Source organism: Rissa tridactyla, chromosome 4 (assembly GCF_028500815.1).
Source record: "Rissa tridactyla isolate bRisTri1 chromosome 4, bRisTri1.patW.cur.20221130, whole genome shotgun sequence".
Classification (NCBI taxonomy): Eukaryota; Metazoa; Chordata; class Aves; order Charadriiformes; family Laridae; genus Rissa; species Rissa tridactyla.
The window spans coordinates 45,482,261-45,507,039 of NC_071469.1; the positions used below are offsets into that span (position 1 = coordinate 45,482,261).

The window sequence follows — 24,779 nt, forward strand, 5'->3', positions numbered from 1 at the left end:
GATTCCAAATGATATGTGATAGCCATCTGTGTCTTGCACAGTGCATCTACATCTGGAAACAGAAAGGGCCCAGAACGCATGATCCATAATAGACTACTGCTCTGGATGTTTTCTAGCATTTTCTGACATACATAGGAATGCGTATATCCAGTGTATGACACGATGATACGCAAGATGTCTGCTTCTGTTATGTACCCTGGTGCTTAGAACTTCAAACACTGGGATTTTAGAAAATTGGGAGGCTATGTAGAGTAAAAGTAGCATGCAATTAATTTTGGTGAATTAGTAACTGTAGCACAACAATGCCAAAGCTTTAGATACTGTTTACATTTTACTTAAGTAAACTAGAATTGTCAGGAGGGCACGTTCTGTGATCCTGTGTCGGTGAGAAGTATACCTCTTAATGTTTCTTTTTTGTTGCTCGTTTTCTATAGTATTCAGAATAATGCTCTGCGTACTATAGGAAACAGTTATACATAACAATATGTAACAACTGGTTGCTATGAATATAGAAGAGTCAGAGTAGAAACTAAGTAGCAAAAATGGCTTAATCTATAAGCAGTTTATTTCCTTGTTTGATGGAGATATTTACAATAAAAAAGGAAGTATAATAACTGATGCAAGAGAAGAAAATTTAGTTTTCTGTTCTTTTTCTGCGTAAAGCTAAGCCTCTTCAAAGAGCTCTCTTTTCTTTTAAGTGGAGTATCATCTCAGTGCCCCCACTTTTGGGTCAATATATTTTTCTGTGTCAAATGGACATTAATACACTTGTGGCTAATTCCACGTTTACACGTGGCTGTGTTCATGGGTGTGAGTAACCATGCTAGCACCTTGAAAGTCTTCAGGATAAAATTCAGAGCCATTTTGCACAGGAAAAGAGAAAAGGTTGGGAAAGATGAAAGTCCAAAGATACGAGTCCAGTCTCATTTACAGTCTTAATTTTTTTTCTTTGCCAAATTTCATTTTACCCATGCTTCAGAATAGATGAAGGAGAAGCTAGAAAACAGTTTGATGGTCAGACATACTAGAATATTCCCGTACTTACTTCTTTGTAAAAGCTAAGGTCAAAAGGTTCAAAGAAGAAAGAACTTGGTTTTGGTTCCAGCTGAGCATAAAGGCAAGTATTGATACAAGCTATTCTGATTTAAACCACTTCAGGATTTGAATGTTCTGATAATTACACAAAGATCCTGTACGTTGTCACTGCAGAAGATACGTAGAGTTTCCTTTTTCAAAGAGAAATATTTGGTGCATGTCCTTTGACTGTCTCTCTTGTGGGTGGTTATAAGATTTAAGAGGAGTTTTTCTTTATAGTCATAGTAGTGTCTTAATTTTAATTTTTTTTTCAGAACCTCGTGTTCAGTAGCCACTGTAAAGCAGTTACTGGCTATAGAGATCATGTCATACATCGAAGGAGATCAGCTACCTCATGTGTACGGTGCTGCCAGGTGACTGAGCTGCCATCCTTCCTGTGCATAGCCAGTCCACGGGTAAGTCCAAGTTTAGTTGTAAATTATGTATTTTCTATTGTGTTTTAAATCTTGTTAGAATTATGTCTAAGGAACAGGATGATCTATTAGTTTCTTTCGGTTGGGTAGAACTGTTGTGAGGATATCCTTTTTCTACTATATTCAATAGTGGGGTTTTTTCATAGGGGAAGTGACTGTAATGTGTACCGAAGGGAAAAGGAAAGTTGTAAGATGCACCCAACAGGAGTTATTCTGTGATATGTAGATTTCACTTTCTCCCCTAATACCAAGAGCAGTAAAATTATAGAAGAGATTGTCAAGTAGATTATTCCCCAGTAATCTAAGGGGGAGATGTAGGTATGATATGAACAGAATGGGGTGGTTGTTTGGTCAACTGTGATGACAAAAAGGGTCTGAGGAGCAAAGTGTTTTTGAAACGGATGTTCGTTTTCTCTCTTTGTGTCAGCTTATGCTCCAAAACAGAAACACCAAATTGTGATATATAAGGATTACTTGAGTTGGCCTTTTCTAAATCTTTTGGATGTTAAGTGGTACTGCTTGGGATTGCCCATCAACTATTAACTGAGTTTTGAAATTAGTTTAGCTGAAGCTTCCTGGGCTGACACAAGAGACCTTCATACATGTATGGCTATTGTTTTCATTCCATGTTGTTGGATCTTGACAAAGCTGGACAAAAGGTACTTATATTAGCAGGCTATCCAGATGCTGTATTTTTTAGTTACTGTTAATGTTGTTGCTGTAGGCTTGATCAAATGGGGCTGCATGTGCAATTATACATTGGCATCTGGAGAAGGGAGGATGGCAAGTAAGACTTTGCTTATCACCAACATGCTGCTCCTCGAGCTGAATTCACCTGTACCTGCAGCTCTAGGGGCCAGGAATCCAACTGAATTCTCAGTCATGTATTGCCTCCCAGTCAGGACATATATTACCTGGTTCAAGAACAAGCAGTTATTCTGAGAGTAAATTGTGAAAACCACTTCTTCAGATTCCTTTGATTTGTCGCCCTTTCCACTTGAATCTGCATTGCAGATAAATGTGTTGAATACTTCCTATACATTAGGAAGGGAGGAGAGGGGCTCAGAAGGCTACATGGGAAGGGGAAAAGAAAGAGGAGAGATCATATTTGACATATATTCTGGTGAATACGAGTTGCTTGTTTGGGCTTGGCTGGTGTATAAAAATGATTAAGTGGCAGCATGGATTTTTGTTTCTCGGAATACAAAGACTTGATTTTACGCTTGTTAGAAACTTTTGGCAGGAGTGTAGAAGACCTGAAGCAGCAGAAAAAGCACATATGTTCTCAGAAACTGTAGCCTTCTGTTGTTGTTTGACCTGTGATGAATTTTGGGAAGTTAATGGAGCAAACGATAGAAATAGAAACGTATGTTTATGTAGCAGCTGCCAGGGGTAGTTGTGAGAGGAGGCTTCAGTGTTGTAGTTTTCTTTCTGTGCAGGCAATTTTTCGGAGCACGGTCAGTCCTCTATCACAAAAAAAAAAGTAACTTGGAGTATGGATCTTGTATTCTTGTATTCATTAAGAAGCTCATTAATTTGGTTTAGAGTGCTATTGTTTGGTTTAGTTTAACAGTTCAGTAGATCCCAGTGTGTCAGAGGTGTTGTGGTGAGAAGTGGTTTTGGGCATCTCGCAACATCTGGAAGATTAGCTTTGCATGGAGATAAATGCAGGAAGCATTTTGTGATTACCCTAATTGAACAAAGTTATTGAATTTAAGGTGGCAGTGTGTTCATGTATTCCTGTCACTGTATTTTTTAGATGTATTTCTGAACCACGACTGTTACATTCAATCAGTTTGACAAGAATGTGTTGACATAGGAGGGTTTAGTACCAAGGACTACCCTACCTTTTGCTACAAGTAAAACCACAAAAAAAAAAAGGGAAAAAAACCCTTAAAAAGCTGCACCATGACAAAAAAGAGAGAAGACGCATGAACAAGCTTGAATGGAAGAATTTTTTAATCTGTTTCAGAAATGTGTCATCTTTTCTTCTAAGGCCATGTAAAAGATGCGTACCTCTACCCTAGAAGTATGTGCATACGTTTAAAAAAGTACGGAGCTGACAGTAAAGACAGCCTTACGTCCTCCGATGTCGGTCAGTGTTCCACAGGTGTACTTCCTATGTGGGAAGATTTGTTCTTTTTAATGTAGAAATTGCATTGAGGCACACACAGAGTTTGTCTCCTACTATTATTGAAATATAACTTGCAGAATCTTATGATGTGACTTTATTTTTCTTTTAAAAATCCTAGTGTACAAATCTATTGATTTCAGTAGACAAGCCACATTTCTGTGTCAAAAATTAGTCTCCTGTGTTTTTTGTGTAGTCGATGCTGGTCCTAGGTGTCCTGGAAATAAATAAGACAGGTTGTTTGTGCCAGAAAGATTATTTGTTCCACTCTATCCAGTGGAGAAAGAAACAACTAAGTCTGTACCATAGTTTTAGTGTACATCAGTCTTCCGGCAACGAGACTTGAATTGTGAGCGGTTTTGCCCTCTCCCACAAAAGACAGTCCTATGCTTTGACTGCAGGTGGCGGTACAAGATAGCATCAACTCTAACAATATCTACGAAGTAGTGGGAATGTATACAAAGTCTTACTTAACACAGTCCCTTTGAATTTGCAGTGTTTCATGTGACTGTGTGCATAGACCTATAAACCAATCTGGTTTAAAAATAGCTCTTGGCATCTTCCAAAACAATAGCTTTACCGTTATTGCGAAGATGGCTTTTTTTTATTTTACTTTGATATGTACCATAACTGTGCTTATGAATCTGTTTAAACAATTGATTTGCCCTTGCAAAAAAAGTCTTTCTTTGTGAGATTAACTTCTTCCTATGAGAAGAGCTCCTGTAAAACAGGAGTGGACCACAGGCTCCCACCAGGAAGATCTTGCTCGATACCTTTTACTTTGAGTTAGCTGCTAAATGTTCAGAGAGGAGCAGCCAGCATCTAAGTATCAGACAGTCTGTTCTGAGGTATGGGTTGCTCCCTTCATCTTACAGTTTTTAAAGCACAGTATTTAAAAGTGTTGATATTTAAACTATTTTATTGTTTATTGTTTAGTTAACCCATTAAAATATTTTTATTTGCATGATATGATGCTAGGTATGTTGTTGTCGATATGTAGCGGTTAATGATGTCATGCCAGAGTAAGCTGGAACAAAAAATTCATCCTCCTTCAAATACATAAAAGCTTTTTGACTGCAATACAAAGATAGTTCTTTCACTGCACTTAATGTTTTGATTGTCCCATTATCAAACCATTTCCCACCCTTTCTTGATTCTCCAGAAACTCAGCTGCTTACTGTTCACCATCAAACCCTACAGATTCCCATACCGTTTCTTCCTGTGCAGCTCTGTCTCCTTTTTTAAAATGCAAAAACTTTCACAAGTTTGATTTCTTCTGTGTTCCTTTTCATTTGTTACGTTGCTTTTCATAGTCCCCTAGGTAATGTGTTCATTTTGCACAGTGTTAGGATTCATGATAATGTTTTTAACTTACATGAATCTCTGTGGATGATCTTTTTTTAGTTGTACTTCTGAAATAAAAGCAGCAATGACTGCTAAAGTAGTGATTTGTTTGCTTCCTATATGGGTGAAGAAACCAATAAAGCATTGCAAATTTTAACTTTTCTCTGTTTAAAGCTCATGCTGCAAGGTTATTTGTCTAACATTAATTTTTAGTTTCATTTATAAGTGAGTTTACAGTATGTTTTAAGTCTCTTCATAGTATGCGAAAGTTTCTACTAGCTTTCTTTTGTAAATTAGGTTATAAATAGCTTTTGTAAATGCTTATCCCAGAATGTTGGCCCAAAACAGACTTAGATTCAGAAAAGGTAGGAGGAAGAAGTTGGCCATCTGCATTTTTATTGGAAAGATTCTTGTACTACATAGTGAATTGTTGTATATTTATATTTGAGTGAAAGTGTTGTAATTATTGTATTTGCTTTGGATCATGCAGTTTAACTCTAGGTGAAGTATCTGCCTCCAGTAGTGTAGGCTGTCCTGGCTGTATCATGGCTCAGTTACGCTTTTGTTTTTTATTACTTCAGTATCTTGAAATTATCCCTTACCCTGGTAAGGGACAGATGAGAGAAAGCTATAGATTGTACAAAGGACAATCTTGTCAGCTGGAACGAACACTTTACTTGAGGATCTTGCCATTTGGCATATACCCCGTTGGCTAATGTGGACCTTCCACTCTCTGTCCAGTTCTGGGTGGATGGGGCAGAGCAGGGGGAGTTAAAGTGATGGAGCCATTCCAGAAAAGCTCACATGGTGTGAAATCAAAGTTCCTGTGTTTGCAACACTGGTTTGTCCAGCTGGGTTGTACGTACTGAAGAAGGTAATAGGGCAAGGGATTCACAGAACAGCCAGAAGAAGAAGATCACCCTGTGTTTACTTGCACTGTTTCTGTTCAAATCGGATGTCGAGCCCAAGAAATGTGCTGTTCCAAAACTGGGCCATTTTCCTGTTCGTTTTTTTTCCTTTCTAATTTATGTATCTTCCTAATTCTAAACCATCACATGAATTTCTGGTAAAGATGATATGTAAATCTCATCTCTGCTGGGTAAATACTTGATTGTGAAGGGCAAAAATAAAAAAAAAATAAAATGAAAAAGAAATCTCGGCAAAATGAGAGGTCAGCAGGGATATTATTCTTTTACTCTCAGCTCTGCTATCAGTTGTGTAGCAACTGACATAAGGCATTGTTTATCAAAAGGCAAGTAGTCCATGCCTGGTCTTTTTGCGGTGTGGGGAGATGTTGCGTATTTGCTTATTTTAAACCAGTCTAAGATTGTTTTCCATTTCCACATGTTAGTAATGATTTGACTTTTAAAATTTGATCCTGTGGGAAGGTACCTGAGCTGCGTATTTGGGAATGAGGGGAAATCTGAACAAGAATATTGATTGTTATTTTACTTGTAGGTAACAGCTGTGCCACTGGAGTTCTACTGCAATGACCGAAGTGCAGAATACGAGCGCAGGGCACTAAAGGAAGGAGGAAGTCTTGAAGCAAAGCAGTGTGTACTCAGTGGATCCCCTGAGCTAGCAGCTGAGTGGCTGAAGCAATGCTCCCAGTTCTTCCCAGAGCATCCAGGAGGGCTGCTAGGGATCAGGCCTCAGAACGGCTGGTCTTTTATCAGGATACCAGGTGAGTTTGAGGTTGTCATGGAACAGAGATGAGATAAATAAGGACATCTGCTCCTCAGTAGTAATTATGCTTGGTTGTGGGCTTTTTGAGGGGCAGGGGTAGTTGGTTGGTTTTTGTCCTGAGTGAAAGTTAACCCTGGTATCTTAAAATACAGTGTGATTTCACATCCTCTGTCTGGAGTAAAGCTGTCGATGGATACTGAACAAGTCTAATACAAACTTTTCTAATGCTTACAAACCTCTCTTAGCATGTCTGTTCTCCAAATGACTGTAAAAAGATGTATTTGCTTACTAAAGCACAGTCTACTCTCACAACCAAATACTGTTTTGAGGTTGGAGATGCAAAGATTGCAGGAAAAGTGACAGTTGTACATTGCGTCCTAGTGTGTTGGAAGACCTTTGTATTGACCTAAGAGGTCTTTTGTTGGTTTTCCTAGTGAAAAGATAAACATTACTTGTAGCAGTCTACTATGAGAAGAACGGATTTGGGGACCAAATTTATAGGAAATTGGCCTGGGAAACAAGGCATGAGGGATTTACTGAGTTTCAGTTGGAATAAAGAAGACTTATTCATATTTCCTGGTAAAGTGGGGAAAAAGGTACTAGTGTACTAGTAAAGTAAACATGCTTAATTTTTTCCTAGAATTATACTGAAATAATCTAAGATTTGATAGAATTTCATTGCTCATACTGCGGTGACTTTCATGGGCCAGACGCAGTCTAGCTGTCGGAAGATGGTCTTGAGCAGTGAGCAGAGTTCTGCAGAAAGTACTAGAGATCTGAGAGATAGCCAAGAGGAAAAACAGCTTACACTGCCAGATGCTAAGTTATTCCCAGACCCTTTTGGGTCAAGGATGTTTGGCAGGGGAAGTTAGTACAGTAAAAGGAAAATGGCCTTTTGCTTGCTACAGTCCAGTTTAAGAATGTACTTCATAAGTACTTGGAGTCATATGAAGCACATGTATGTGTACTTATGTCATGGAGAAACCATTTTTCATGAGCTTGCACTATATTAATGTTCAGTGACAGTTGATGATTTTATAGTTTTTTCAGGAATTCATTGAATTGTTCATCAATTTTTTGGAAACAGAAAAATGAATTGCTGTAGCAGAAAGGAGGGAAATAGTGAAGGGATTAATTAAGGTAGAAGGCATAGATAGAGAAATGAAAAGTAGTCGATGTAGATAGAATAGGGAGAGGCCTGCGTTCTCTTGAAAAGACTGCCGTTTTAAGCCAATGACTTTGAGGAGTAAAGATGGGGTACAAGAACCATAAAGGAGTGAGTGAATAGGTGCAAGGTTAGAAAAATTGTTGTCAAAGCACAACAAAGAATTTGTTTGAGAAGTTGAGAAGGTGGTTGGGATGAGCGTGTTACGTGAAGCTGGCTTAATTTAGGAGGTCTTGGAGCTAAGAGTGGATTAAAAAAAAAATTTGTTCCGTACAGCTGTGTTTTAATTAGTAGTAAGGTGACATTCAAACCTAAACTTATTCAAAGGGGAGAGGGCACATACCACAACAGAACAGCTGTGTTTATACACGCAGGAGCAGGCATAGTGCATTGCAGAAAGTGACTGATGTGCTGAAGAAGCGTTTATGAGGCTGAAGTCTAGCAAGTGTCAAGTGCAACAGTAGGTGTGAAGGTCTGTGGTAAATAGGTGAGAAGAAGAAAAGGGGATACCTTTCTCTCCTAACCCTGATCTATCCTCTCCCAGATTCAGCGTTCCCAGTACCCTGGCAGCAGGCTCAGCTGCGATCACTGTGGGAATCTCTTGAGGCTTTTCCTGTTCTTTGAAAGAAAAATGGTCCTGGATTAAATGGCAGGAAGTGTCTGAGTCCTTTTAGCATCGATAAAAAGCACCGGCCCCACTGGCTGTTTACTGTGAGAGCCAGCTAGCTCCTCACTGACCCCATTGTGCCGTGCAGACTGTCGGGAGGGGAACCAGGGGTGTCAACTGGAACCCAGACTTTATCTCTCTTTCCTCTGCTTTTTACATGTCCAGAGGCGCTTTTTCTCGTTCTCCAGAGAGTGGTGAGCCCAGCTACAGTCATCTGCCAGAGCTCCTGACTGGGGTTATTTTGAGTCATAATAATTTGTAACTATTCTTCCCAGGCCATAGGATCCCACTGTATCCCCCTGTAGATAATTTACATCCATATCCCTGCATGGCTGGAGGCAGGGACGTTTTTTTCAGACTGAAAGCCATACAATATGATTTTACGGTTACTTTCTTTTTGGTCTGGTTCTGTTTTCTTGCTTATTTCATACAGTGATGAAGAACCCAAAAATTACATCTTGGGGAGAGTTCTTTGACGTGCAGTCCAGGATCTCTATCTCCTGGCTGGCTTATAATGTTGAAAGTTTCTTTGATGCTATTAAAAAAAAAATAAAATCAGAAATTGTCATTGGAAGTTTTCACCAGTAATTTGCAATTCTACATTTTCCATTTTTAATTTTGAAAATCCCATTTTAAAAAGAGGGAACCTTCTTCCCCAAGGTAAAAGGGAATGAAAAATAGAAGTGAGAGAAACTAGAGGTGGAAGACACTTCCCTCCCCCCCCCCCCCCTTTGGAATAGTTGTGTTTTCTGAAGATGGCATGAATAAAGAATTACATTTTCTGTTACTGCTTTCTGGAAGATGTCCTTGGAAGCGCTAGGTGGCAGACTTTAAGCATGCAAAAATATTTGATCTTGGAAAACACAATGGTATCAAGATATCAGGCTTAGAGATGCCATGTTAAAGTCAAATGGTTTTCTCTTCCAGAGGTGATCAGTCTTCTGTTGTTAGTTCTGTTCTGCTTTCCTAAAAAAAACCCAACAACCAAAACCCAAAACTTTCTCTCCAGTGCAGTCTGCTCTGATGCTGAGATATTGGACAAATGATGAACTGCTAACAAGTTGCTAACTTTTCAGGCTGTAAGACCATCTGCAAATAAGTTCTTTACTTGTAATTTGAATTTTATTGCTATTTAAAAATAGTAACTTACACAATGGAGACCTAAGGAGCCAGCAGCAAAGGACATGCATCATTTCCAGTTACCAAAACATAATTCTACCTATTCATGCCTGTGTGAGAAAAGTAGTAGCGTTTTGCTTTTGGAAACTTTCTAATATGTTAATCTGAGCCAGCTGAGACTGACTTTTGAACAGACCCTGTTTGTTCTCTGTTTCCTGCCAGTCAGATGGCTTTTGGTTAATAATCATATTAGTTTGTCGTGTATATCTAGACTTTTCATGTTGCTTCACTCAATTTAATTCAGTCCGAAATAGCAAGCTGACCAATTAGAGTAAAAGCAGATAGTCATGGCTGAATGGATTTAACAGAAAGAATAACATTTTTTATAAAGAGTAAACATTGCTACTGTGCAGTTTTTGACATACATGTATTTTAAAACAAGATAACCGTAAGTCATTTCCATTTTTACTTAATTGCCTAGGTTCAAAGTTTGGTTTTCCTTAGAAGAATGCATGAAACTATTAACTATTTGTATGTAATTGAGACCAAGTTCTGTTCTAGAGATGAATGTGTCATTATGCAGTATGTTGCACTTAGAACAAATGCCAGCCTGTGCTGTGGTCTTGAGTTTTCCTTACAGTATCTCCTTGGCTTTACTCTCTAGTTGATGGATCGCTAAGGTAGTTGCTAGCGATTCAAGCAATGATGTGGCGCTTGCTCCTGGCAAAGCAACAAGATAACCATCAAAAAGGAGAGCAAATTAGAGAAAAACAATGACTACCTAGATAGGCAGACAAGCAAGAAAGAGCAGAACTCTCTTGTCTTGGATTCTTAGCTAGTGAATTGCAGGAGCATGGCTCTAAAGTTACCAAAGGAGGGAGGGCTCACAGCATTGGCTTATAGTGCAAATAGAATAGTTAATAAGCGATATTGACAACTCACAGTTTTTTGAATTTCAGAAAGCAGATGTTGGCTGCATCTTCTGATGTCCTAATGTAGATTCCACTAATTCCAGCACTAAGTCCATTATTTATATTTAAGCTAAAGGATATTTTTGAAAGAGATCTTGACTGAAACACTAACGTGATGCAGAATCCACCATTTTTCTGGGTAAAAGTGTTGCTGACTATTTTTGCTTCACTATTGAAAGGATAAGAGGGGGAAGCATGCCTTGTTTTTACAGTTTTAACAAATAACTGGATACTGTGCCTTTCTCTGCTAGTGTAAAGTTCTCATCTGTTGTTAAAAAACTTTGTCCAAAAGAAGAACCTTAAGTTCTTCTTAATAGTGCCAATTGCTATTTGAAAAAATTAAATGGATCAAGTTTCTGAACGCCCTGGACACTGCAGGAAAAGTTTTTTAACACACTGAAACCTTGGAGATTTTTCCTGAATGCTTTCTGGTTTTTACAACCTTTCTGAAAAGTGTAGAAAACCTAGGCATGTTATTTCAAAATGATCTTTTGAATTCAGTGTAGTACAACTGAATAGTAGTTTGCTTTTCTTGGCAAACCCCTGGCTGTATGTGCAAGAATCAAATTTAGGTCTCTGTGGTACTTCACTGCACTCGGGTACTCATGGGCTGCGTTGCCTGCCATGCTTTTAAGATCTTTTTAGGAGTGCTGTTGTGTGATCTGTATTCCTCTGTTCCACTAGCATGAACTTGTTTTTAGCTATATTAAAATGCATGGTGCTGAGATGAATTAATTTTTGTATACACCTTCTTGGGTTTTTTTCAATTGGGGTATCATGCGAGACAGTTAACTGCCTTACAGAAAGCTGGATTTTCTTCAGCCCATGAGTTAATTCATTCTGTGCAACACGAAGTATGCAGAAGTGTTACCTGCTAGACACTAGAGAATGGTACCTGCTAGACATGTTGAAAATATTTGGGTTCTGTACTAGCCTGCACCATCTGCAGTTGTCAACTTTCCGTTTTGGCTGTAAACCTAAATTCAGACTTCCCAAAGAATAAGGAATCATCAGTGGCCTTTCCAACAGATAATTTTTTTGGAAGAAAATGTCTCTTCATCCTCTTTCAACAGTCATGTATTGTTTACTGAAGTTTATGTACAGAATGTACAAACAGGAAGATCGCCTTCCTGAAAAATACTTCATGAGCAATGCTGAAATAGGACATGAAGTATAAAATCTGAAGTGACTTAAAAGATCGCAATCTGGAAACATTTCTTAAACAAAACAAACAAAAAAAAAAACCACCAAAAAGCAGAGCGCAGGGAAGAAAAAGAAAAAAAGAAAAGTTAAGGCAGTGCTGTGAAGGGGCTGTTATTTTACAGTGACCTAGAGAACTTCTTCACTTTCTGTGTTGCTAAGGGGTTTGATCTTGAAACTAGATCTGTGGAAGATAAGTCTAAAGCTCAACAGCAGGTAGCAGCAAATGTCCAAAGGACAGCATTTTAACGTGACAAGTGGAGCAAAGACTTCTTCAACTATCAAGGCACGTTGTGGTTGTTGATCTGGTCAGAATGAATCCTTAGATGAGGGAAATGGCTGTCCAAAAAAGGACTGAGTCTATACTCATGAGATCAATCTGTGATTCATATACTCCTGTCCCAGCAAACAAAAGTTATTGTTAGCAGTGTGATTTTAAGTGTCATCCAGAAGGGATGTTGCAGTTTCTTCCATCACAACTCATTACTTTAGGGATTATAATGCAGTTGAAGTGCTAGGAAAGCTCAGAAGTTAACTTGTTCCACGTAGCTGTCTTGGTTTTATTAGTTACCTGCGTTTCTTCCATTTCTTTTTAGACAAAGAGAGTCTGATCACTGACAGTGGAAAACTTCATGCTCTTGATCTACTGTTGACACGGCTGAAATCTCAAGGGCACAGAGTTCTCATCTACTCCCAGATGACACGGATGATTGACTTACTCGAGGTAGGAGAGCTATAGCCTACAGAAGACAAATTCTGAAGATACAGATTTAGCAACCATGTTTTGGAGAAAATACTGTAATTTGATGCAGCAAACCTGACGTAAAATTACTATACTGAAGGATGAGAATGTAAGAGGTGCCATACAAAGTTATACTGAAGGTCCAGCCTAGTGTTATGCTTCCACCAGTGTACAACAGCAAATGGTATGGGGAAAATGTATAAAAATAGTGATACTTCACAATTAGTCCCTCAGTGTCCAGCAGTTTGAAACTCAAGGCCTTTGAGTCAGATGTGCCTTCTGTATATTCACTAATCCTAAATGGATTCTTCTTCCATGAAATTGTTCAGTTGCGTCTTGAGTCTGTAAACTTTTATCATTTGTGCTGCCCTGTGGCAAGGGGTTGCATGGCTTAATTATCCTCTTTTGCTGGTTTCAAACTGCTTCCTCCTGTATTTGTTTGATGCCCATGTGTCTTTTTATTGGAAGGAAGAGGAAGAACAGTGATTAATTTTACATTATGTTGCTTGTAATTTCAAAGACTTTTACTGTTTTCCTCTTGTCATCTCATTCATGTGCAGAAGTTTGGTAGACGTTAATAAGGCATATACAATGGGAAAGAAATTAGGAACTAAGTCATTACTCATTATTTAAATACACTCAGTCTGCTTCAGAAGAAAAAAAGCAAAAACAAAACAGTATTTGATTAGCAACCATGCCTCTAAAGAGACAATATCAGGAGAGCTATTAATTTCGTTTCCTAACGTTTAGAAATAAGTACTTTCATTATTCTGGGCTTCTGTTGAAGACAGCAAATTTTGAGGTTTTGGCTGGATCTGAAAAAAAAAAAAAGGAATATTTTGTGTCACAATGCTTCTGTCCCTTATCAGTGAAGGATTAGTAGTAATAACTTTTATGACTATCTAATTCTGAGTAAGAAAATAGGAGACTTAATGTATGTTAGTTTCAAAGAGGCAATCCTGGTAAAGTTTTCTGATTATGAATACATAGTAGGTGGGAAAATATTTGCATTTGGCAGTATAATTTCAGTACTGCTAAAACATTGAGATCCTGTGATCCTTCAGCTGTTAGTCCTAGGTGTACATGGGCTCCCACAGCAGTGTTTGACTTGGGATCCTGTCTTCTCCACATAAAATGAAGAGAAAAAGTGAGAAGCCCAACTCAGTAGCTGCCTAAATCATGAGTCCTGTATGAGCGGGAGTGCATTTTAAGGTCAGCAGTTAATAGTTCAATAACAAATCACAGGCTGCATTTTGGTTTTGCTGCTGTGAGGAAAAACAGAACTTGCATGGTTGCAATTCTGTATTTTGGCTGTTTGCCCAGCATTGCTTCATATGCCTCTTTTTTGGCAAGCCTTGGACGTGGTGCAGGTTTGTTGACACCCTGCGTTACACTATGAAGCTCATAAAGCTGAGCGTTTAGTGCTTCTGTCTTTTCTGTTAGCATTCCATTTTAAAGGCTTGGGAGCACACCAGTTTGCTATTCCTCCTCCTAAATGCTCAACTCCACTTACTGGGTTTTATTACCCAAATAAGCCACCTACCCAAGTCCTCTGTTTTTCTTTCTCCCCACCCATATAATGGAAGCTGGAGTTAAGCAAGCTAAAATTGTAAGAAAATCCATACAAAAGTTGTGTAGCAGTAGGTATTTATTTTTTTTCCTGACCTAAGATAGCAAAATACATCTCCTCTGCCTACTTGAATATGAAAGAACATAAGATGTCCTATTTCTTTTAACAGTGTTTTGACTGTGTCAGTATAACTGCTATGATATCTTACTAACTTAATCTATGCAGGACAGAGAGCACAAAACACATTGTTTACAAAGTTATAAAACCATGTTTCTTTGATTCAGCTTCAGCTGAGGAACTGCTGCTTAATTCAGACATTATAAAATAGCAGACATAAATACAAAGAAGGAGGAAAATAATTTTCCAGGGATAAAGTATAATTGCAGTACTGTTACGTCATGCAGATGTGTATTTCATACTTTTTAAGATTGTCATGTTTGTTTTTCTCAATGTGATTGCTATATGGAAGAGTAATTAATCATTCATGATTTCAGTAGGAATCACTTTACGTTCATGTGATGAGGGCTCAAATTATATTCTGCATGAAGTAAAATGTCTTAGTTATGTTCTATCAAAAGTTTATTAGTTGTGTTAAAACATAAGAGTACTCAGTTTGGACTATGAAATAACATGAAGGAAAAACATTTCATGGTTTTTGAGAAAGTATCAGTGTCAAAGGCCAGAAGAGCACTGATTTTAGGAGCACTGCATTCTTACCATACTCGAGTCATTGTGTGTTGTTCGTTTCCTGTGTAGGTATTCTGTTACCAGGGCCACTTTCATTATTTTTCCTGGCTTGGTGACCCCCTAGACTAAACAAGATTTGCAGGTGGATTTTTCAAGCAGGTCTAGTATAAGTATCTCTGTAAGAGATTAAAGCCTCCCCATGAGGCTTCCCCCATATTCCCCCACCCCATCACTCCTTGTGGGAGCAAGAAAAACAAGCAGTCATCAAGTGCCTTCCACAATTATAGTAGAGACCAAGGTTTGGGTTTTGTTTGTTTGTGGGGTTTTTTTAATAGCTAAAAATGTGCCATTTCTGCAAGTGATCAAGGCACTAAACTGCTGACAAGTGTAGTATAAGTTGCAATTTTTTTTCCTCTTTTTTCTTCTGAATTGAAAGAGTGTACCGTTAATATTTGGAAAAATACTGGATAAAAACAGTTCACAAAAAAGGATATTTCACGTGAGCACTGTTACACTACTGTGAAGTATCCTTCTTGATCAAAGGAAGGTGGATAGAGGTAGACCAGAACCTTTTAAGCAGTGTTGAAGAGATGATTAGCTTAAGGCTAACGTACTGAGCTAGTTTGTGGGGCGTGGGGAAACAACCCATGATTGACAATATTACAGGTAAAGAATAGCTTATTTTGTAATTTGTGCCTTAGTGCACACATCTAAGGTCTGTGATAAGGATAAATGCACCTGATGGAATGGAAGAAGTTGTTTTCTGTTTGTGCTGAAGTTTGTTTAGAAGAGAGTAACGAAGAGATGGCTAATAGTGAGATGAGGGAAAACTAAATCAAGATGTTAAAAGGTTGAATCATCATAAAGGCAGATAAAGACGGTAACAAAGAAATAGAAGGAAAAGGCCCTCATGATAACAGAAAAAGGTTTGATCAAATCTTGAGAAAAGGTCACATAGTGCCTAATTGACTACTGTGTCTCTCTGGTTTTAGTTGGTGACAGAAACCTGCCATGGAAATGGAATAAATCTATAGTAAATGAGGGGTTAAGTGTCTGTATGGCGAAGTAGCTGTTCTCTGCTTTAAACTTATATTGTTGTACTCTAGAACTCACGCTAGCCATGAGCTCTGTTTTGTAGAGGTAGACCAAGCATGACTTGGGCTGTTTCCATGTTGTTTATTTTATTTTATTTACCTATTTTTCTCTTTCATCTGCCATATATTGAAGTTTCTTTCCAGTACAGCAGTCTTTTTCCCAGGTTCCTTATAGTATGGCAGCTCTTTCACCTTTTCTGCAGTAGTAAGCAGAACAAAAAAGGAGGAGGAGCCCTGAAGGATAGATAGGTGAAAAGAAGAACTGGGCATGACTGTCAGAAGGTTCATGAGAGTGCAAGCACTGCCACGTCTTCTCTCAGCACATCAGTTCTGTGTCTGCTGAACACTGCAGCTTGAACAGGATGAATCCAATAGTTCTTGCTGCTAAAGCACCATCTGTTTCCTTTCTGTCTTCGTTTGCAGTCACAACATCTCAAAAAGACACATGCAGCAGTAGGGTTAAATTTAATGAATGTAACCAGTAGGAGTTGCGTCTCTTCAGCCAAGGATCACATTGTTAAAATATGAGTGGGTATCTCTCCAGAGAAACTCTATGGATATCTGTATAGCCTGAAGATCTTTCTATGTAATTCAGATTTTATTCATAGTTGGCACAGGTATCAGAAAATGCCGACTACCTTGGAGCATGAAAAATGTCTCTCATTGGAAAAATGAGGAACCTACAGCATTCCTGGTTGATGCCATTTGGTTGTGTCCCAGGCAATGGTTTCAGTTCTGCTGCTTGGCACGAGCTGTGGGCTGACACAGCAGTGTAATGTTCAAAGTGTTCTTGTAGGCAGTGAGATTCACAGGCGCTTTACTAGCGAGATAAAGTGTCGACAAACGTTTGGTGTACCATACCGAGTTTTTCAAACCACTAGTCAAATGGTTTAAAATGAACAGCAAGCAGATACAGTTGGTTTGTTAGGAAAGGTTTGCTTATACAGCTCGGGATTTAGTAAAAATTTAGACTTTGTGAAAGCAAAATTCGTATTTTAGTGATTTTTATTTACCTATTTATTTATAAGAAAAGAGCATGTCCCATAACATTGTCTGCAATGCAGCAAATGCATCCCCAACTCTGGACTGACATTGTCATTTATGTCTTATATGAAATGCAGAAACTGACACTTGATTGAGTAGCTTTAATTTCTGAATTTCTATTATTTTAAAGTATTGCTTACATAAAATTGCTTGTAGCACATTTGTTGGTGGCATTTAAGGATTTTTTTTAAATTTTTTTTTTTTCAAGTACCATTTCTGCTTGTATTGTTTCTTCTGGAAAAATCAAGTCTGAATGGTTTCAAGAGCAAATATATTTTTCTGATATGTGTTCTTTGCAGGAATACATGGTTTATAGGAAACATACCTACATGAGATTGGACGGTTCTTCAAAAATTTCTGAACGAAGGGACATGGTAGCAGATTTTCAGAACAGGTAATGTATTTTGCATGGTGTTTCTAGGTGGTAAATTGTGTGTACATAGAGAGTTGCTATAAGATGTAATGGAAATAAATTAAATTTGCACTTAAATTATCTTTCCTGATATCAAGTGGACCTCATTTATCTGGAACAGTTTCTAGGTGGTTTCCTGACCAGGAGTCACTGATGTTGATATTGAAACCAGTTGTATTTAGGAATTTGTCATCTGTGAAACAGTCTTGGAAGCAATTTTAGTGTACCCACCAATTGTGCTTCTTACCGTTCTAAATACGCTATTGCTTATAAAGAAGCTCAGTAGAAAGCCAGCAAATGTTTGTTCATTATTATATGCTCTGACAATTGACACTGTGAAGATGAGGCTGAAAATCTTGCATATGCTAGAGCTTTGAAAGTGACCTAGTTTTCTGCAAAACAAACTATTTAAACAGGTTTTATTAAGAAGCATTAAACTAATATACAGGTGGTAAAATGGGGATTTGATTAGATAGTAAGATATGCTAACTCTTTTTCATTTAGTAAAACAAAATGGATTCTTACAATTTTTATGAGTACATCAGAAAAGAAGAGTATGTAATCATCTTATTATAAGTTAATATATTTTATTATAACTTTGTCTCCACTAGGGTGCATTATTTATAATGATTGAATTTATGGTTATTAAGTTTCCTTTTATCCATGAGATATGGCTTGGTAGGATGTCATTTTCGTATGGCGTTTTACAGTAATGTTACCCTTCCTGGGTGTTAGTTTGTAAGGTCACTTTCCTTTTTCAGAGGAGTTAGGTTCATAGATTGTTGTTTATTGCGGGGCGAAAGCAGCATTCTAGAATAGAAAAATATTCCTTGTGTTAGCGGTCCCAAGGTATCATAGCTGAAGATAAGAGAAGAAGCCATATACAGCCTTTCAGGCCACTGGTTCGTGAGACTTAAAGACCTGAAGGAGTGTGTTGCAATGATGAGTCTTCTAGTTAACTTCTCAGAGCAATAAAACTTGAAAAGAATGTGTGCCAAACACCTGAAATAAGTGAGAACACCATGCAGTACCTTTCTGCCTGTTTCCACGTGTCAGAAACAGGTTCCTTGCAGGTTATGACGTCCTCCTGGAATCCTGACTCTTCTTCCTGTAAGGTCCTTTAACCAAAAGAAGTGAAGAAATTTGGTTTTATTAATGAACAGAATTTGATTTTATTAATGAACAGAGCAACTGAAGAAAAATAATCATTTCGCCAGGAAATCCCTTTGAGATATGGGTCAGCCAGTCTAAACAAGAATTCCTATTAAAATGTTAGTTGAATTCCTCTTATACATGATTTACTTATGAGAAACGTTTCCAGGAAAAAAAAGCCTGAGACTAAACTATCCTGCAGGATATCCTAACAAGGTGCTGAAAATATATGGCTATGGAATGATAATTTGTTCCTGTAGTATGTGGCACTGTCCATTTTCTTTCCTTCCCATATGGCATTTCCAGAAGCATTTCACAGCTGGATGTTCAGGTTACTGTCTATATGCACGCTCCACTACTGTTACAAGAGAGAAAAGATTTCCTGGCCAAGGGTTGCCTACATTGCTAACAGGCACCTGCTGACTCCTTTGGCTTTGTACCTGCAAGATGAAGTTTAGAGATTGACAGCACAGCTTCAGTTCTTCCCAGCTGTCCATAGCTCAGGGATGGATTTTTGTACTCCTAGATTTTGGACTGCCAGAAACCTTTCTAATTTTAGAGTTCTTGGTGCTTTTTTTTGGTGTATGTTAATTCATAGTTTTCAGAACGATTTCTGTTGTCTATTGGTAGTTTCTTTAGGTGGGGTGGGGGGAAATCTTACCTTGGACCAGAACGGGTTCTTGTGAGAGTCTGGATTTTATGATACAGCCTTGCCAGGTACTTGTGAATGTCTTGATGTTTGAGTCCTGAGAAAATAGTTCTACTTGACCTTCAAGGATATAGAGAAAAAAAAGCTTAGTTTTTTACATTTGTTGAGTTGTATTAGCATATGCGTAATAGCATGCAATACACCCACACTCCCTCCAGGAAAGGCAAGAAGGACCCTTTAGATTTGATGAGTGGACTTCCAAGGACAGACTGCCTACACATAGTTAATCAAGAAGGAAATGTCCTGTGCTGCTCATTCAGCAAGAGTTTCTGGTGTGTTACTAATTTTTTCATGCACTAGTGTACGGACAGTGTGGTGCCGAAAGGACGTGGCATTGCAGAGTGCTGTCTTTTAAGCAGAGGGCCTTGCTCTGTCACTGTCAAAGTACAGTATGTCAGCCTCTTTGGAGCCCTTACAGGTAATGTCTGCTTTGTTTGCATCAACCTGTTTGCAGATCTGTATGGTGATAATGCTTTTAAATACTGCTGACCCCCCCAGCAGCACCAGTGAGGTTCACAACCTTAGCAGAAATCCTGGTTTTGCCGTTACCACTTGAGTTTCCATCAGTACTTGGTCATCCTGTGTACAGACCTGTCTCCTTTGTCTTCTGTGTGCTCAGCATTAGAACTGCCATTGAATCTCGACAACTTTTGTCTGACTCCTCAGATTGTAGCTAGGGCTTAATGCACTGCTACTTGTCTAGCGTGCCCCACCTTCCTCAATTACATAAAGGATTATTAGGCTTAGAGGATTATTCCAAGTCAGGTGTTGGGATGCTTCATCTCTCTTTCAGCAGCCAGCATCACTAAATCTGGTGTCAGCAAGTCTAACCCTTGGGGCTTGTATAACTGTATTAGGGTTTGTGAATCTCCCAAGGAGGTGTTCAGACATGGCCTTCCTGAAGTGCGTTGTGGAATGACCATCCATATTCTAGTAGGGCCTTCTATCTGGAGGGACACGTTCACGAAAGGCAACTTGTTTGTCATCGACTTTTATGCTGTCTGAGGAATCCCATGGAATGTAAATGTAATACAGTTACCACAAACTACAAATGCTCCAAGGTGGGAAGGACAGCATGTGTGCAGTAATAATGGAGTTCACTTTCAGACAGTGTGTTTCAAAGAACTTGAAATGAATGCTTTTGTGCAGTATCTGATCATTAGTGCTGCCTACGTAGTCATCCTTGAAACATTTTATGGTCAATCACAGCTGAATTGTTATGTGACTCTTGAGATGAATCAGTTTATCCTCATTTACAGGTAAGTGGACAAAAGAGATTAGAACTTTTAATTTGAATCAGTGACACAATTAGGACTTGAATTGAAAAGTTCTTAGACTGAAGGACTTCTGTTTGTGCTGGTGGACCCTTGTCCTTTTCTAATGTACCTCTATAATTGCCAGCTTGTTTTTATATTAAGATTATTCTTCTTCACCCTCCCCTCCCCCCTGAGTTTTTTGTTCTGTTCAAAGCACAAAATTTAGAACAAAACTTGGATTTATGCAGTTTCAACATTTATTTTTCTTTCTTTATGAATTGACCATTATTAAGGCAAGATTTTCTTTAACATCAATCAGTTCTGTGAAACAATAAATTGTTCTTTGTCCATATGAAATCTGAATTTCCAATGTGGGTGAGATAAACAAACCCTGGTTTGTTTTGGTAGCGATTAATAAGCTGCTATTGCAAATCCAATGTTTGTGTGTTCCAGCAGTCCTGATCTGTAGATTAACTTCTCTCACTCATTCATATGTGGTTTTTTTTTCCTTGACCATGAACTGCACAAAATGTTCTGAAGCATTCAAGTGATAGAAATAGCCCTGATCACTTTATATAGGTCAAAAAAATTTATATCTGTAGTTATTTCTTGTTCATCATGCACAAAATAAGGGGGTTTTAATCTTTTTCTCTACAGGAATGATATTTTTGTGTTCCTGTTAAGCACAAGAGCTGGAGGCTTGGGCATTAACCTTACAGCTGCAGATACGGTAGGTGAAGTTCGGTAAAGTAATACAGAATAAAAAAATCATCTTATTGATGTATATATTTATTTGCTTTTCCTGCCTCATCTGCCTCCAGCCACCATTTTCCCCAAGGTGCTCATCTCCTGCCTTCCAGCCTCATGATTTATGTAGGAAAAATGGTCTTTCTGTGTGAATGTTGGCACTCTTTTAGCCATGCCAATCAATATTTTTTTTAGTACCACCATTCACATCATGAAATTGCATAACCTTGTTTACTTTGCTCATGTTTACAATGCAGTACTATCTTGATGATAAAGTTGTAGAACATTGGACACTTGGTACACAGTTTTTGGTTGCAGTTGGAAATATCTTCCTTCTCCCCACATACTTCAGTACCGGAGTCTAGAAAGGAGTTAGATGACTGTCGGGGTCTACAGGTGCAAATGCCACTTTCATACAGTGAATGCTGTTTCATGTATGACTGTTTGCTCTTAAGGTTCAGCAGCAAAGGAATCAGTAGAACAGGTATCGGTTACCCTTTTTTTTGGGCACAGAAGAATGAAGCAGTGCCTCTAAAAGTACAAAGTCATTTGTAGTTGAGTATCGGCTAGTCAGGAAGGATACATTTCTTCCCCCCTACTCACCCAAGGTATAAAGGCACTGGTTTAGATGAATTGCAAGGATTTGCACTCCGGAGCAGCTGGCACTATTTATTAGGGAAGGAATACTGATCTTCATGAATCATTTATCTCTTCAATAACAGCTATTCTTGTGCTTCTAGCCCAATACCTTGTGTGCGTGCAGATTTGACCCCAGGACAGACTGTAGTCACTTAGCCACACAAAACCAAAAATCTCTGAATCAAAAATGTTACGTAATTCTTTTTTTTTTTTTTCTTAAATACCCTATCGTATCTTGCTGCCACTTGCAAGAAATGGGAAGAAAGCAAAAATCTCTAGGATTTTCAGGGTTTCAAAGTTCTCTCAATTGAAGTTTCAGCAGAGGAAATAGATGGAAGCATAGACATGCACCTGCAAGGTCCTTGCACAAGCATTTTTAGTTCTGTGTTTTTGTAACTTTCTGAATATTTTACCTTGCTCTCTATAAGGCTTTTTTAAAATGTTTTTGTTTTGTATGCTTACTGTGCATAAAGTGGTGTTGGAATGATAGGGCAATATGAATGTTATGTGGCATTTCATTTTTTTGTAGTAAAAGCATTGGAAGTGTTAGACTAGATTAGACTTCATCCAGGTTTGAAAGAAAAAAAAATTGGAGTATCACTTTTCATGTGAAATTCTAATTTGATGGGCTTTTTCTTCTTAAGGTAAGTAACACTAAAATGGGTTTGTGATGTGGTTAGCCTATAACTAATTACATGGCAGTGATTTAATTAGGAATTTTGTACCTCCAAAGCACATTTGTTGAAGAAGATATAAAAGACATTCTGTGGAAGTTGAAACATTCACAGCGTCAATTAGTTTGAATTCATCTGAAATGCAATAGGATTGGGCAAAGCTAAGTTAATACAGCCTGCAGTGGGGCTGTAATTCTGTGGGGCGTATAGCAGAACTTTTATTCTTATCAATATATTGGATTTTTGCTTGTTTAATCACCAGGTGCTCTAAGTGTATGATTTTATTTAATCCTTCCTGTTCTGGTGTTCTTTTGCAGGTGATTTTCTATGACAGTGATTGGAACCCAACAGTAGACCAGCAAGCCATGGACCGGGCACACAGGCTGGGTCAGACAAAACAAGTCACCGTGTACCGGTTGATCTGTAAAGGCACCATTGAGGAGCGCATCTTACAAAGGGCTAAGGAAAAGAGTGAGGTAGGAATAAAGAAATCATGTGGAACAAGAAGCGGTATCAGAAAACACATACCAAAATGAGTAAAGAAACAGAAAAAGTATCTGCAGGGAGAGAGAAGAGAAGCCAAAAGGGAGTGTCTTTGACTAAATAAAAAAATCTGTGTCCCTAACACAGCAGCATTACAGCTGCAGTATATGAACTAGGAAGAAGCTAATTATTTACACTATGACTTCATGAAAACTGTTTCTTATGATGCTGTGGAATCTCAGTGGATCTACTCAGTTCTCAGTGGAACTACTGAGGTTTCTTTAAGACTGGAGCTTCTGTTTTTGCTGTGTCAGGGCTACTGATTCCTCCCAGGTTATACTGTTATACCATAGCTGGATGTTTGGGTTTTTTTGAAAGAAATTTGGAAGGTAATCGTGTGAAAATTATTTGAGGTATGAGGCTTGCCAGAAGATCTCAGTGTCCTGCAGCATCAAGCAGTAAGTCTATTAGAAACTTCAAACCTCGTGACGCTTTATTGGCTAGGAAAAAATTAAGCAGATTCACGTTATTTGGTAGCAGTAGCTATACTATATAAAACATTCATATGTTTTGTGTACTCGGGGTTTCTTTTAGCTTTTGTCTTAATCAGGTGCTCATCATGGTGCTGCAGCAACTGAAGCATCTCCACTGAATGCATTCACGTTTCCGTTGTTGAAACTTACCCGTCTTCTCTAGGATACTGCACTAGAGTCACCTGATAATCAACTTAAAAATAAAGTGTAGTCTTTTTGATGGTGATCCAAATCATCGAAATTGGCTTATGATAAAGCTTGTTCTCTTTTCCTAAGTTACAATCTTTTGGGGTTTTTTTTTTGGTTTTTTTTTTTAGTATAGTTGCAGTCATTGAGGTTGAATTAATTGCTTAAACTGAGACGCCAACTCAATGTTAAGATTTAGTTTTCAGTCAAGGAAACTAAAAATGTTATGCCCTTTAAGAATGTGATCTGCATGATTCTCTGTGCAGATTACTTGAAAAATTGGACTGACGGAAGTACTGCTGTATTTTTTCTTCTTGTTCAGCAGTATATTAATACTATTATAATTTCATGTTTATTACATGGTGCTGTAGAAGCACAACGTTGTGCGAGGGCTGGCAATTTCCTGCTTTCTAGCTCGGTTGTTTCTCGTATTTTATACTTTATTAAAAGCTTCCCTGAAATTTTCCTACTACCTTTGGTATGATAGAGAAGTCAATTCTGACTTGGGCAGATGCACTGGCATCTTTTTTTGGCTGGCTTTCAGTGCAGGGTAGCGAGAATGGTTCATGGCTGCTTTGAGTAATTTTTCCCTTTTTTCTCTCTTTGTTTTATTCCTTCTAGATCCAACGAATGGTGATTTCAGGTGGCAATTTCAAACCTGACACCTTGAAGCCAAAAGAGGTGGTCAGCCTTCTGCTGGATGATGAGGAACTAGAAAAGAAACGTATGTGAAATCCGTGTTGCAGCATTTTCCCCATCTTCCACTTCATTAGCTTATGAAATCTGTGTTTTTATCTCTACAAACACATGTATTGCTGATAACAACTTCTGTTTCCTGGCTCTTTTTGTATTGCCAACTCTTGTTAGTACAAGCTGGTTTCATATCACTGCTGAGCTGAGAGATGAAGTTGTGTGAGAGACAGGATGATGTGATAAAGTTTTTATTGGCACTCATTCAGAATCATTGCATTGTTCCTGAATGACAAAGCTTTGACAAGAATTATGTAGGTCATGACAAGAGAAGTTTTAGTAAAAATGCTATATTTTGTCATACTTTTGA

At 38.2% G+C, this 24,779-nt stretch overlaps 1 protein-coding gene across 3 annotated transcripts in view; it reads left to right on the forward strand.

Moving 5' to 3' along the window:
* INO80 (INO80 complex ATPase subunit) overlaps positions 1-24,779 on the forward strand; it is a 69,333-nt gene that overhangs the window by 38,273 nt on the left and 6,281 nt on the right. For all 3 annotated transcript variants that reach the window (XM_054197601.1, XM_054197603.1, XM_054197602.1), the window contains 7 exons: positions 1,350-1,490; positions 6,442-6,667; positions 12,388-12,515; positions 17,228-17,322; positions 21,115-21,187; positions 22,835-22,993; positions 24,341-24,443. In XM_054197601.1, coding sequence (XP_054053576.1) covers positions 1,350-1,490; positions 6,442-6,667; positions 12,388-12,515; positions 17,228-17,322; positions 21,115-21,187; positions 22,835-22,993; positions 24,341-24,443 — 925 coding nt within the window. The remainder of the gene's footprint in view (positions 1-1,349; positions 1,491-6,441; positions 6,668-12,387; positions 12,516-17,227; positions 17,323-21,114; positions 21,188-22,834; positions 22,994-24,340; positions 24,444-24,779) is intronic.